Source organism: Triticum dicoccoides, chromosome 4A (assembly GCF_002162155.2).
Source record: "Triticum dicoccoides isolate Atlit2015 ecotype Zavitan chromosome 4A, WEW_v2.0, whole genome shotgun sequence".
Taxonomy (NCBI): Eukaryota; Viridiplantae; Streptophyta; class Magnoliopsida; order Poales; family Poaceae; genus Triticum; species Triticum dicoccoides.
The window spans coordinates 627,511,036-627,523,842 of NC_041386.1; the positions used below are offsets into that span (position 1 = coordinate 627,511,036).

The window sequence follows — 12,807 nt, forward strand, 5'->3', positions numbered from 1 at the left end:
GCGGGGGCGCCGAACGACACGATGAACGGGCGGAAAGGGGACCTCCGGTAAACCACTGCCGCGAGCTTGGAGGAGGGCGTTGCCGGTGCGTTGGCCGGGGCAGGGGAGGGGACAGCGGGGGCGGCGACGGGGCGGACGACCTCCAGGAGGTGCGCGCGGGGCCGCGGTCGGCCCGGCCCACGACACCCCACCCTCCAGAGCGGCGGCCACGAGGGCGCGCGCCGGGGCTCAAGGCAGAGCCTTTCGGCATCGCCGCCCGGGAAGAACCCGCCGGCAGGCGCCGGCGCCAGCCATCCCCGCAGGCAGCGGGACTCCCACCCCTGAGAGTCGAGCCACCGGCAGGAACGGCCAGAGGCGGCCGGGCCGGAGCCTTGGGGGGACACGGTCGCGGCAGACGACCAAGCGGCCCGCAGCGAGGTCGTCGGCCTCCGCGACGTCAGCGCATTTGACGCGCGTCGAGTCGGCGGGAGAGGAGGGCGGCGGAGCGGCCGGGGAGGGCGTTGGCGGGCAGCCGGAGGCCGAGGGAGGGGAGGCCGGCACAGCCTGCGGCGGCGGCGGCGGCGAGTCGCCCAGCGGGTCGCCCGAGCGCTGGGACTCCATCCCTCCGTCCTCCTAAGTTCCTCCACCAGTCTTCTTCCCTCCTCCGCCTCCGCCCGGCTGCCCACCTCGCCGAAAGAACCACTCGCGCTGAAATGTCCTTGACGCCATAAGCAATTCTTTCAAAAGAAGTTCCATGAAAGGTCGTCTGTGACTGTAATAATGGCTCGTATATTTGAAAGCATCTACAAAGCAGATACACTTTGGAAGATTAAGTGAACTTTGTGATAGCAGAAATAATGGGAGTACCTGCAGGAGTGTAGAAACTTGCGTAAGGAAAAACATATAGGTAGGGCACGTTGGCCGACGCCTCCTGAATCTGCATGTACTTGAGATGGATCATGTAGATGCTACAATACACAGCAATGAAGGTAACATCAGCATCTTCAGCATAGCCAATCAGCTTCATTAGAACCATACGTGCCGCCGCTACTACTTCTGTTGCAAGAAGTCTCTCCAGATCAATGATCCTATGATGTGTCCATGATGCCACCCCATCAGTGCTAGTTACCCTTGACCACAGATGGAGCTTGAATTCATGAAGTCCGGCAAGACCAAAAAGTCCATCTTTTGTTTGCATGATGATAGTCTCCTCGTAACTAAATGGCACATCCTCAATTTGCTCTAACCTATGGTTATCCAAATCAAACACAATAACGCTACTGTGACTCAACAAGTAGAGGTTGTTTCCAACCAGAGCTGGCGGCCGGAACTGAACTAATGAATATGGTACAACATGAGTCGAAGTGATCTCGCCCCATACGCCGGTCTCGGACGAGTACACGCAGGCGGAGATGGAATCTGGCTGGTTACTGAACACAAACGCAACGAGGAACGGGCGATCGCCGTGGGTTGGTGCACGGAGAACCGTGCCATTGTAGTGCCAATGCCGGTCAGCCTCATAGGCCGGTGGGAGCGGAAGGTAGCGCTTGTCGCCGGTCACGAGGTTCAAGACGAGGAGCGTTTTGAATTCCTCGCAGTCAAAAAGGAGGGCGCGGCCATGGCGGCAGTCGAGGGTCCACCAGTGGTTGTGGGACATGGTGGCGGTGGGGAGCGTGAAACCGTCAGAGACGGGGACAAACCGTTGAGGCCATGGCTGGTTGTGGAAGAATCCAAGGACCGGTGGCATCTTGCCGTGGAACTCACGGAAGCGGCGGAGGAAGCCCGCGTCGTGGACGAGGCTGCGCTAGTGCTTGGAGACAAAGGAGGCGTGGAAGAGGTAGATGGGCTCCGGCCGGAGGCGGAGGAGGATCTCCAGGAGGAGGTCGTCCGGGAGTAGCAGTGCAGCGGCGGCCGCCGGCGAGATCGTCCCTGCTTCCATGGGTTCGGTTGCTGGGGCAAAAAAGATGTGTCGAGGGTTTTGCACGAAACAAAAGCTATGTGTATATTCCAGGCCAGCGTATGAATCGGTATTGAACTCAAATATGCTTGACGTGGCAAAGCCCATCTGTGTTAATCGTGTTCGCTGGCGTTGACGAGGGCGTCCGCAAACGCCTTGAGCTGACGGAGTACTACTCGCCACGAGCAAATCACATTGAACCACGTTGCCGAGGAACAAGGAGTTGAGCTGCAGCTGCTTGAGGTGTTGGACGTATTTCTGAAGCTGAATGCACCTTAGTCTTAGACATGAACCCAAACGCTCAAAGTCCGACTAAAAGCCTGACTTCACATGGTTCTATCATCATAGACAAAATGGCTGAGATACACCGCGTGGCGTCTGTCGCGATTTTATGCAAATGAAAAACACAAAGTTCCTTTGTACCTCAGGCTACATGGAATCTCTTATCCTCAACCCTCCAGCCTTGCTTTGAGATCCGTACTCTCTAACTAACTAACAACAAGAAGATTTCTCTTTTTTGTTTCTCGAAAATGAAACAACATATGAACTTCAAACTTTGCAGATCGAACAAACATTAGAACATCAATGCATGAAAAAACTTTCAGATTTTTTGGTCTGATATAAATATACAAAATGAGATTTTCTTTGAATAAAAATATTATTTCAAGTATTTAAAATGCATGAAAAAATCTGAAAGTTTTTTCCTAGATTGTAGTTAGAATGTACTGTTGTTCTGCAAAATTTGAAGTTTATATGTTATGTCATTTGAGAGAAACAAAAAAGAAAAATGTGTCTGCACGGATCTTGATGCATAAATGGATGACAAAGATAAGGGGTACCATGTAGCCTGAGCTACAGAAAACCATACTCGAATGAAAATCATATACATTCATCTGAAGCTAGAATCCAAATTTGCAGGAAAGAAATTGCATATCTACTTCCCAGGTACGTATATAGCAGCAGCCATACTGCCATGCCATCAAATTCGCAGGGTTCAACTTTGCGCATAGCGGAGCCGATTTTGCCTACTCGCGATCATGAGGGGAAAAACTACAGAGAAAATGATATCTGCAAGTTCAAAGAGAACTAGCTAGCACAACAGTTTTGACCAGTTAAATTTGTTCTCTCGTCTCTTTGCACATCTCAACCGGAAGAGAACATGTAAAGCACTATGCTACCAAGATTACCAGTCATGGGCAACATTTGATTTCTAGTAATACTTTTGGCTCAGTACTCAATATGATTAGTAGCAAGTTGAGATTTATTGAACCCACAACAGGAGCATGAGTTCATATCTGAAGATTGAATTGAAAACTTCCAGTCAATGTGTTTTCTCAAATGCAGATTCCAGCTCGTGACTGATGTAACTATGCAGCAAAGGGATATCGAAGAAATGGTATAAAATTGTTTGACATGATAAACTGCATCATGGTAGCACATCAGCATAAAGAACTATGAAGTGTGAAGATCCAGGATAAGTGTTTCACAGCTCCAAGAGAAATGTTGAAAAAGGTCAAACTATGCCATATACGGTCACATATAAGGGCTACAGAAACAGAACTAGATCACATTATTCAAAATTCTAGCTGTATTGTGCATAGCAGTGCAGAAAATATCGATCCATTTCTTGCAAGAAAAATAATAGACACATAGTAACAGAGGATGTCATATCACCTCTTCAACCAACAAAGCGTGTCCGCAGATGTAACAGTACAATCATCTTAACTGTTGTTCAACAGTTCAGCTTGACCATTTCCAGCACCAATGGTAATTCCTATGAGAAGAGAATAAGTCAATAACTAGTGAAAAATGTGGACAAGAAAACAGCCGATGAAAGGTCGCAACACTTAAATGGAGCGATCGTTAGATATCTCACCTTGCAGAAAATACTAGCTATTGCTAGAAGGAACAATTATGAAATGACATGTATTGCAAGATTTCAATAATTCATCAAGACATTGTAAACTATCTACCCAAATGGAAGGATACGATATTCAGTAATTTACTTGACCAGGAAGCATTTTTAGAAGTGTTTTGGTGTGAGCCCATTCGTTGTCACAAGTCCAGGAAAAAAACAGTGCGTTAATTCCTATTTAAGTATTGTATGCACGTGAGACAGAAGGAATACCAGAATGAACACCTTTTCCTACACCTCAGAACAAAGGATGCGGCCAGAGAAATAAGAAACTAAGTAACAACCCTAAATCCCAGGCTGCCAACATGACACGAAGCTTAAGCAATTGAGAATGCAACATCCATAGTCAAGAGATTAGAGTTCAGTTGCTTAAACTGAAAGAGAAAATTGTTCAGCATTGACTCACTGATTGGTTGTTATATACTCCCTTTGTAAGATCATCTCCAACAGGAGCACAAAAGTTTCGCGCCCTAAAATAGTTTTAGCACGCCACTATAGCACTTTTAGCGGGACGGACCCAACATTGGTTTACCAGATGCCCCCGTCCATAGTGTCCCGAGGTTGCGGACGACAAACGCCCGGTGCCCCGTGATGATCAAAAGCTGCAATCGGCAGGAGAAAAGTTGCAACCAACATGGCCGTTAATATGACCGACAGAGGCAAGGAGCTGCATTGATGGTTCGAGGGCTGCTACGACGACAACGAGGAACTACGGTGACGGGCATGAAACTACAATTGACAGTGAGAACGGTAACCATGGAGGTGGCCGGGGGCGGCGGAACGGTAACCGTGCTCTGCCTTGGGGCGAACAGGAGTGCACGTACACGAATCGGAGTGCAAGCCTGTTGGGGAAGAAAGAGATCAATTGGCTACGCGCGTTATAAACGAACGACAGGGTGGTGACCTGCCGAAATTTCGGCCGGTCGGGCGGCGCCTAGCACGGCCCAAACACACACACACACACACACACACACACACACACACACACACAAGAGGAGACCTGCAATCAATATCAATCAGTTGGCCGGATGCCTTCTCCATCCTTCATGGCGCTCCTATACGAGGTCCTACGGCTGGTTGTAATGGTGAGTATCATTTATTAGTATCATGCATATGATACTAGTTTATGATACTACATCTTTAATGCATATTATCATATGTTGGTATCATAAAGGACTACATTTATTGTTATGCATGACACAAAGTAGCACATCATTTAATATGACACGGTATCATGGTAAGATACTTAAGCCTCTCTTTCTTCATTTAATTCTATGCCACTTCATCAAAATTGCTTAGTTGGCATGCATGATACTACCTATGATAACTCCCATTACGGGCAGCCTACGAGCCATCAACTCGTCCATCAGACTGCCCACGTCATTGTACGAAGATCCACCGTTCTCCACCGCGCACCTTGACTTCATGCCGAGGTCCTTGGCCTTCTCTCGTACCGCGTCGCCCTCCTCGCTGTTGCCCATCAATCTAACAATGGATTCGGCGATCGCCTCCCCCAGCACCTCCCCAGAAGACGCGTAGTCCTTGCCACCGGTGATGCTGACACCCACTCCAAGCACCTCCACGACGAGCTGCTCGTTGTGGAGCTGATCTGCATACCGCGGCCACGTGACCATCGGCACACCGGCGCTCACGGCCTCGAGCGTCGAGTTCCAGCCACAGTGCGTCAAGAACCCACCGACGGCAGAGTGGTCTAGGATGAGCAACTGCGGCGCCCAACCTCTGATGATGAACCCTCGGCGGCCGCGCGCCATCAGGTCGGCGAAGCCTTCAGGCATCCACTCTGAAGTGTCTAGGGCTTGGCCTGCGGCGCCGATCACCCACACGAAATCCACGCCTGAGAGCGCGAGGCCGCGGGCGAGCTGGTGCATCTCCGCCGGCGAGGAAGTGGTCAGCGTGCCGAAGGAGACGTACACCACCGAGCCGGCGGGCTTCGTGTCCAGCCACCGTAGGCAGCTGTTCGCGTCCGGCGAGAGCGCGTCCGTGCCCCTCCCAGCCATGTCCTTGCTTGCGAGCGCGACCGGCCCGACGAGCCATGCTCGGCGGCCGAGCGTCCTGTGGTAGTGCTCGACGTAGTCCGGCTCCAGCTCGTGGAAGCTATTGAACACCTCGCCGAAGCTCCGCTGGTCCGCGGCGTTGATGCTCTGGAACAGCGCCCAGTGGTCAGGCCGCTTCGCGGGGTCGATCATCATTTGACTCCGCCTCAGCTGGACGCGGTGCGGCAGCCCCGGTAGCAGAACGAGAGCATCGGGGTCGTCGGGGACGGTCTCCAGCGGGTTGTTGCGCAGCATGCTTTCGGTGCAGGACCGCGCCAGCATGCTGGTGCCGAGGAACGCGAGGCGCGGGACGCCGTGCTCCGCGGCGGCGTCCGCGGACCAGTGCCAAAAGCTGTCGGACACCACGGCGTCGGGGCGGTTGTCGGCCAAGAACCGCTCGAAGGGCTCGCGGAGCAGCTGCGCCGCTTCGAAGAACCTTTCGCGGTCGACGTCGGACGTAAGGGCCATGCCGTTCTCGACGCCCGGCGGGAGGCCCCCGATGTCAGGGAAAGGAACGATGGATATGTTAATCGCCGGGTAGTCGGCGCCACGGAATGCGTCGTTGGCACGGTCGACGGTGGAGCGGATGATGGCAGCGTTGACGGGCGTGGTGAGGACGGTGCACCTGATGCCGCGGGCGGCGAAGAGCGCGGCCATGTCGGCGATCTGTATGAGGTGGCCGGGGGCGAGGAACGGAAAGAAGAGGATGTGCAGCGGTGGCTGCTGCTCGCCTTTGACGACAGCCATGGCTGGCTAGCTGCGTGTCTGCTCGCCGGCACGGAGCAGGAGCAATCTGTGTATTTAAAAAGGGCAAGTTGTTTGTGACTTTGCTGATCTCCTTCCTCGAGAGTCCACTTTGCTCTAGTTAAAAAGAGGCTCGATTATGACTTTTTCGATGCCTTCTGATGCAAGAGTTTGAACACTCGTCCCACTCTCACTTTTTTGCGCGTGATCTAGTTAAAAATTGAAAATAAATTCCGCTACTCTTCGTAAGCCATGGACTTTGCTCAATCAACCACTCCCTCCGTCACTTATATTAGGGCATGTATAATGGTTTTATCTTAGCAATACCACGTAAGATAAATGATGAGGTGGAGAAGAGAAAAATCATAAGAAAAATTTTGTCTTCTTTTATTAAAAGAAGGCAAGAGATGATCTCTTAGCACAATATGTCTCACCACGTTTTTAGGAATAGCTAATTATTAAAAATAAGGCTAAGAGATGACCCATTGTAGACATCTTATTTTTTGTCATCTCTAAATTACATGCAAGATTTAAGATAAAACTATCTTGTTAACCATTGTATATGTCCTTGGACGGAGTGAGTATTGTCTCGTTCCTGATCTTTATGCAATTATTAAGTATATTTAGAAAATAAGCTGTAGAACAATGCATGGTTTGACTAAGTAAATTAGTGCAAAGGTCACTGTCTGGTTCCACAACACCTTCGCCAACAGATACGTCCCGAGTTAGAAAACACTATCCAGTTTGTCATCTAGACAGGTCATACCCTAAGAGCATCTCCAACACGCGCGTGGTAGCACGGCGCGTTAAAAAAGTTTTACAGCGCTGAAATAGTGTTTTTGCGCGCGAGAGGTTTACCAGACGCACAAAAATGCGTCGCCCAACCCCACGGCCCCACATACAGCAGCCTGTGCGCATAAGCCGGCGCCTCAAATCTCTAGCCCCTCAGCCCGCATGCGCTAAACTTACAGCTTCGTTTTTGTGCGTGCTTTATTTTACAGCTTCCGCTGGAGCGCTTGCGTGCATGCTATATAGGCATCTTTTTTAGCGTGCGGCTTATGTATCTCGTTTGTTGGAGGTGCTCTAAGGAGCAGTTGGAGTGACCCCGCGTCCCCCGCGTCGCCCTCCTCTTGGCGACACGGGGAAACCCTAGCTGCCACAGCTGGGAAGGCCCTCCTCCGCCTGCTACCGCTACTCCTGGCTGGCCGGCGAAGCCGCGCCGCGCCCCAGGATGGTGGCGGAAGGGCGGATCTGTCCCTCATGCGCCGCATCTCCCTCATGCCAGGATGCTCCAAGTACAAAACCGCATCTCATGAAGAACTGGTGAATGGAAATCAGGACAAGAGCTACTTGTATGCAAAGCTTGACTAGGACTGATAGCAGAGTCTCAATTAGCTTCACGTTGCTGAGGTTGAAATCGAGGGCAACTAGGACTGATAATTTCGTACTCACCATAACAACCTCCTCAAGGGTAATTATTTCAGTGAGCTACTTGTATCACCTCCCATGTGCCTTTTTATCAAATAAGTGTGGTTTTCACTTTCAGTGAGATTTTGATGAAATACACTAAATTTCATTAATTTCAGCAGTCACTGAAATAGTTACCTTTCGGCCAAACTATTTCAGAAATTTCAGTAGTACACATGAATTCAAATAATTATCAAAAATGATTTTAAAACATTCAAATGTTTAGATGACTTCAGGTGAGTATTTCAGCCTTTTTGCCGAAACGCAAACTGTAATCACTGAATTTCGGTGATCTCGGTTGTTGCTGGAATTTTTCTGAAACTGAAATTCAAAACCTGCTAGTAATGTCCTAGTCAAATAAGGCTAGATGGGAAAACTCATTTCTGAATTGCACCATAGTACAGGAGTAAGGCCGCAAGCTCTTGTATTTCTGAGGAGTTCTCTGCTCACATATGTGAACAGGACCAACACGAATTTTATTAGATTGCACCATATCCGATGTTGGGTACGTTGTACCAGAATCAACTTCAAAGTAGTCACCCAAGGCCCCAACTGATGATAAGCCTTGGTTGATAGTATAAAATGTTGGACACTCCCAAGTTTCTGAAGCTTCAGTACTGGGCATCTGTAGTTTCATATTTCTGAAAGTGGTAGCCATTCCTATGCCTTCCCGTTGCTGCACCATATAGCAGGAATGAGATTGCGGGGCCTTGTAATTTTCTTGTTCTGCATGTATTAACTCAGGACTCTTCTTTTCATGTTCATCCCTATCTGGTACTTGATCCGGCCCGGTGTTGTGAACCTTGCAGATAACTGAAGGGCTCCTCCATCGGAATCAATTCACAACAGCAAATAGGTTGAACCACCAAACACGTCAAAAAGTCACAGCGATGACCACATTTCAGAACTGCAATTTCTAGTAAAAAGGCCACTGCCTTGAAATTTCCCTAGGCTCAAAAACGACCAATGCACTGTCCTGCTCCTGATCGGCAGTCTCGATCCTTTGCAATATTTCAGGCCAGAGTACTACATACAGTAGCAGGCTCATGTACTTTATGCTCATAAAATTTCCATTGCTCCTGGCTTTTTCTTTGAAAAGGGGGAACTCCCCGGCCTCTGCATCAGAAAGATGCATACAGCCACCTCAATAAATAACAATAGGTTCAATAAAGTCGTTAAGTCTTCAACAACATAAAGGCGAGCTCACCAAGAGCATCGCAGCTAAACCAAGATAAACCACAATGGCCACAACCGGCTGGTAAAAGAAAAGATAGGAGCACTAATAGCCTATCCTATTACATGACCGCCAACCAAACCAGTTGAAGATATCCCGCGCTATCATCTCCCACCGGACAGATCCAGTAACCAAACGCTCCCTGGCCTCCGTCGGAGTGAGTAAGGACCACATACGGATCAGCGCCGTAGCACGGAATAAAACCAGTAGTGACCTCGACGTCACGAAGCTTGGCCGCCCTCATGGCGCACCGCTGCTAAATATCGTTCATGTCAGGCTGGCTTTGGAGTCGTCCACTCATCCAGCGCCCCTCAGACACCGGATCCTGAATCCCTCCAAAAGCGATAACCTCCTCCCGAGAGATCGCGGCCGGGGTCCGGCCTCCTACCGCTCCCCAACCAGCAGGCCAATCCACCAGTACGGACTCACCCGAGATAGGCAAAGCACTCACAGTCGACGCGTGGCGCGGCCCATCTGGCGATACTCGGGGCTGGGTGGGTGGAGACCGACCAAGGGCCACCTGCCCTCGTTCCCCACCCAGCATCGAAGAAGTTACCCGCACAGGCACCGGAGAAGAAGGAGGCTCCGAGGCCACCTGCCCCGAGCCGCCTCCCGCAGGCGAAGCCGGCATCAACCGACCGGCAGACGCGATGGGGGGAGAGATATCCGAGGCCACCTGCCCCAGACCCCCTCCCGGCGAGGAGGAAAACTCGGAAGCCACCTGCCCCAAGTCGCCTTCCTCAACAGAAGGAGAGCAAACCGAGGCCGCCTGCCCCAGGTCACTCCCCGACAGAACAGGTACAACAAGCTGCGGCACCTCCAGATAAGGTGTCGTCAGCTGGGCACGAAGGGGAGTGGCCACAGGCCGATCCCCAGGAATCGTGTCCACATCATCCTCCAAACCCAAAGCCGGTAACTCGCGCTCAAACGCCTCCTCGGACTCAACTCGATCACTCCAGAGCCTCGGTGGTGCAGAGTGAGGCTCAAAAGACCCAAATCTCATAGTCGTCGAAGGGACCACAGAAGGTGAGACTGCTCCATCCCCGGTCGACGCCGGCTCGGGCCCCGGCCCCTTGGACAACTGTCGTCCAGGGTCCTCGATCGGCGACTCCCGAACTCCTGCTCCGCCATCACTCTCATGCATATCGATATCAGAATCATGAGCCGGCGCACCCAGAAGGCTCTCATCCTCAAACTCAATAGCCAAATCATAGACTCTGCCTCGATAAGCCCACTTAACCACATCCGGAACATACTCAATGTTCAAAATACTAACCAAGACCCGAGCAATCCCATGAGCTCGGGTAAACTCCATGTCCACACGCTCAGGCTTCCCTACCAAAATGCCCATACTAGCCGCCACCCGAGCATCCTGCAGCGGCCTAGAAGGAGCCCCGGAGAAACGCAACCACGCCTGAGTAAGCGGCGTGCCCTGGGGCTCCACAAGCTTCCACTCCTAAAACTCAAGGATACCATCCGTTCCCGGCACCTTACACATCCCAAAGCTCAACAGCCTCTGCAAATCCTCAACAGAAGGAAACTCAACCCTGAACATCCTATCAGCCATACTGACAAGGTCCCACTGGAACTCCCCAGGAGCCAACTCCCGGAGTCTCTACACGATCTGTGTCTCAGCCACCTCTCCTCTGGTAACCTTGACTATCCCCGTGGTCATACTCGTGGACTCGTCAGCAGCCTCTCGCTCATTTGGAGATTCAAAAAAAGTTAACTCAGCACAGTATACTCCATACATCATGAGCGACGGTGCCTGATCACGCAGCATCGGACACTCCCCAGACTCGTGTGCCAGCTTACCACAGGTATCACATAACATAGCCACACACTCCGCAATGAAGTGACCCTTGTCACCGCACCGGTAGCAAAGCATCTTTTCCTTCCTACGCGCCCACTTGGAAGCCCTCTCAGCCTCAGACCTATCAGATAACTCCGCAGAAATATCGGTCATAACCTCGTTCTCAGGAACCTGCACAGAGGCAAGAGCCGTCACGACCTCCATAGCGTGGCCAGGCAAGAGAGGGCCCTCGGCAGACTTGTCAGCTGTCGTCTGGTTGACCACAACTGGAGGTGGCGGAGGACGTGGACGGTAATGGCCCCCTCTGCCTCCTCGACCACCCTGATAGCCACGAAACCCTTGTCGCTGGCGATGTCCCGGATCCGAGGGCCCCTCGACGAAGCCTCCGGAAGGACCCAAGAAAGGCCTCTCGGCAGATCCATCACTCTGCCAGGCATAGCCACGGCCACCACCCGTTGATGAAGAACCACGGTGCTGGCTCGTCCCGTAAGCATCATATCCGTCATCCCCCCATTGACCTCGGGGTGCAACCGTAGACCCAGGCGGGCGAGCAACGAGATGCGGAGGAGGAGCTGGGGGCCTAGGTGGCGCAGCTCCCCGGCCCGCCGCAGGCACGGCCGCCGTACTCTGCACAGCCGGGGGCGGTATTTGCACCGGACCCGAGGGCGGAGGAGGCCTAGGAGGCACAGCCCCCCGGCCAAGAGCCACCGCCGCACCCCCCAGAACAGGCGGCCGAACACCAGCTGCCGGGCCGCCCGGACCACCTCTCCCGCCAGGCAGCACTGCTGGAGCCGGCGGCCTCCCAACAGGGCCCCCGAAAGCCACCCGCGCCGTCGCGGCGGGAGGAGAAGACGCACCACCACAAGCAGTAGCAGCGGGCATCTGCAGTCCACGGCCAACGCCTGATCCCGGCGGCGCCGCGGCCCGACCAGAGCCAGTCCCCGGTGGCGGCACTCCCGCAGCCCGCCCCGCCCCAGATGGAGGCGGCTTCTTCCCGGGAGGCGGAGCTCCGCCAGGCCCCGCCATCGACCCAAGGGGGGGAATGCGGCGCGCCCGGCCCGATCCTGTGGAACGATGACGCGGCGAACGACGAACCCTAGGACGCAGCGACGGCGAAACTGAAACAGGACGATGCGTGCATGCACCCCCTCCCGTAGTAGCGCCCACTGCCTGGCTTGTTCCTTAACAACTAGAAACTGATGCTCAATAAATTTTACTGAACCGAAGTCTTTAACAGAGATAGGCACAGGCTGACCCATATTGCTAACAGTAGCATAGTAGTGGTCAGTAAGGAGCTCAACAGTAGGTAGTTCAGACCACATACTGCAGTTAGACAGAGACAAATTGTCAGAATCAGCGATTCCTCCTGATGGTTGCAGCATTTTCGAATCAATTTCTCTATAAACTACTCCCTCCGTTCCATAATATAAGAGTGTTTTTTACACTACACTACTGTCAAAAACGCTCTTTTATAATGAGACGGAGGAAGTATGTGACACTTGAGGCTTCCCTTGTCCAGCAAATAAGTAACAAGTCTCCACTGACAGAAGAAGCTGACGGTCACATTTCTTCAAAGCACTGGCCATTGCCGAAAGGATTGGGAGTCGAAACTTCCAAGAAGACCATGATTGCAACTCCACTAAA

The 12,807-nt window shown here is 52.2% G+C and overlaps 1 protein-coding gene across 1 annotated transcript; it reads right to left on the reverse strand.

Moving 5' to 3' along the window:
- Positions 1–5,086: 5,086 nt before the first annotated feature.
- Positions 5,087–6,691, reverse strand: LOC119289453 (scopoletin glucosyltransferase-like). Its single transcript, XM_037568770.1, has one exon. It carries the CDS (start codon positions 6,650–6,652, stop codon positions 5,147–5,149), a length of 1,506 nt encoding a protein of 501 aa, XP_037424667.1. The 5' UTR covers positions 6,653–6,691; the 3' UTR covers positions 5,087–5,146.
- Positions 6,692–12,807: the final 6,116 nt, after the last annotated feature.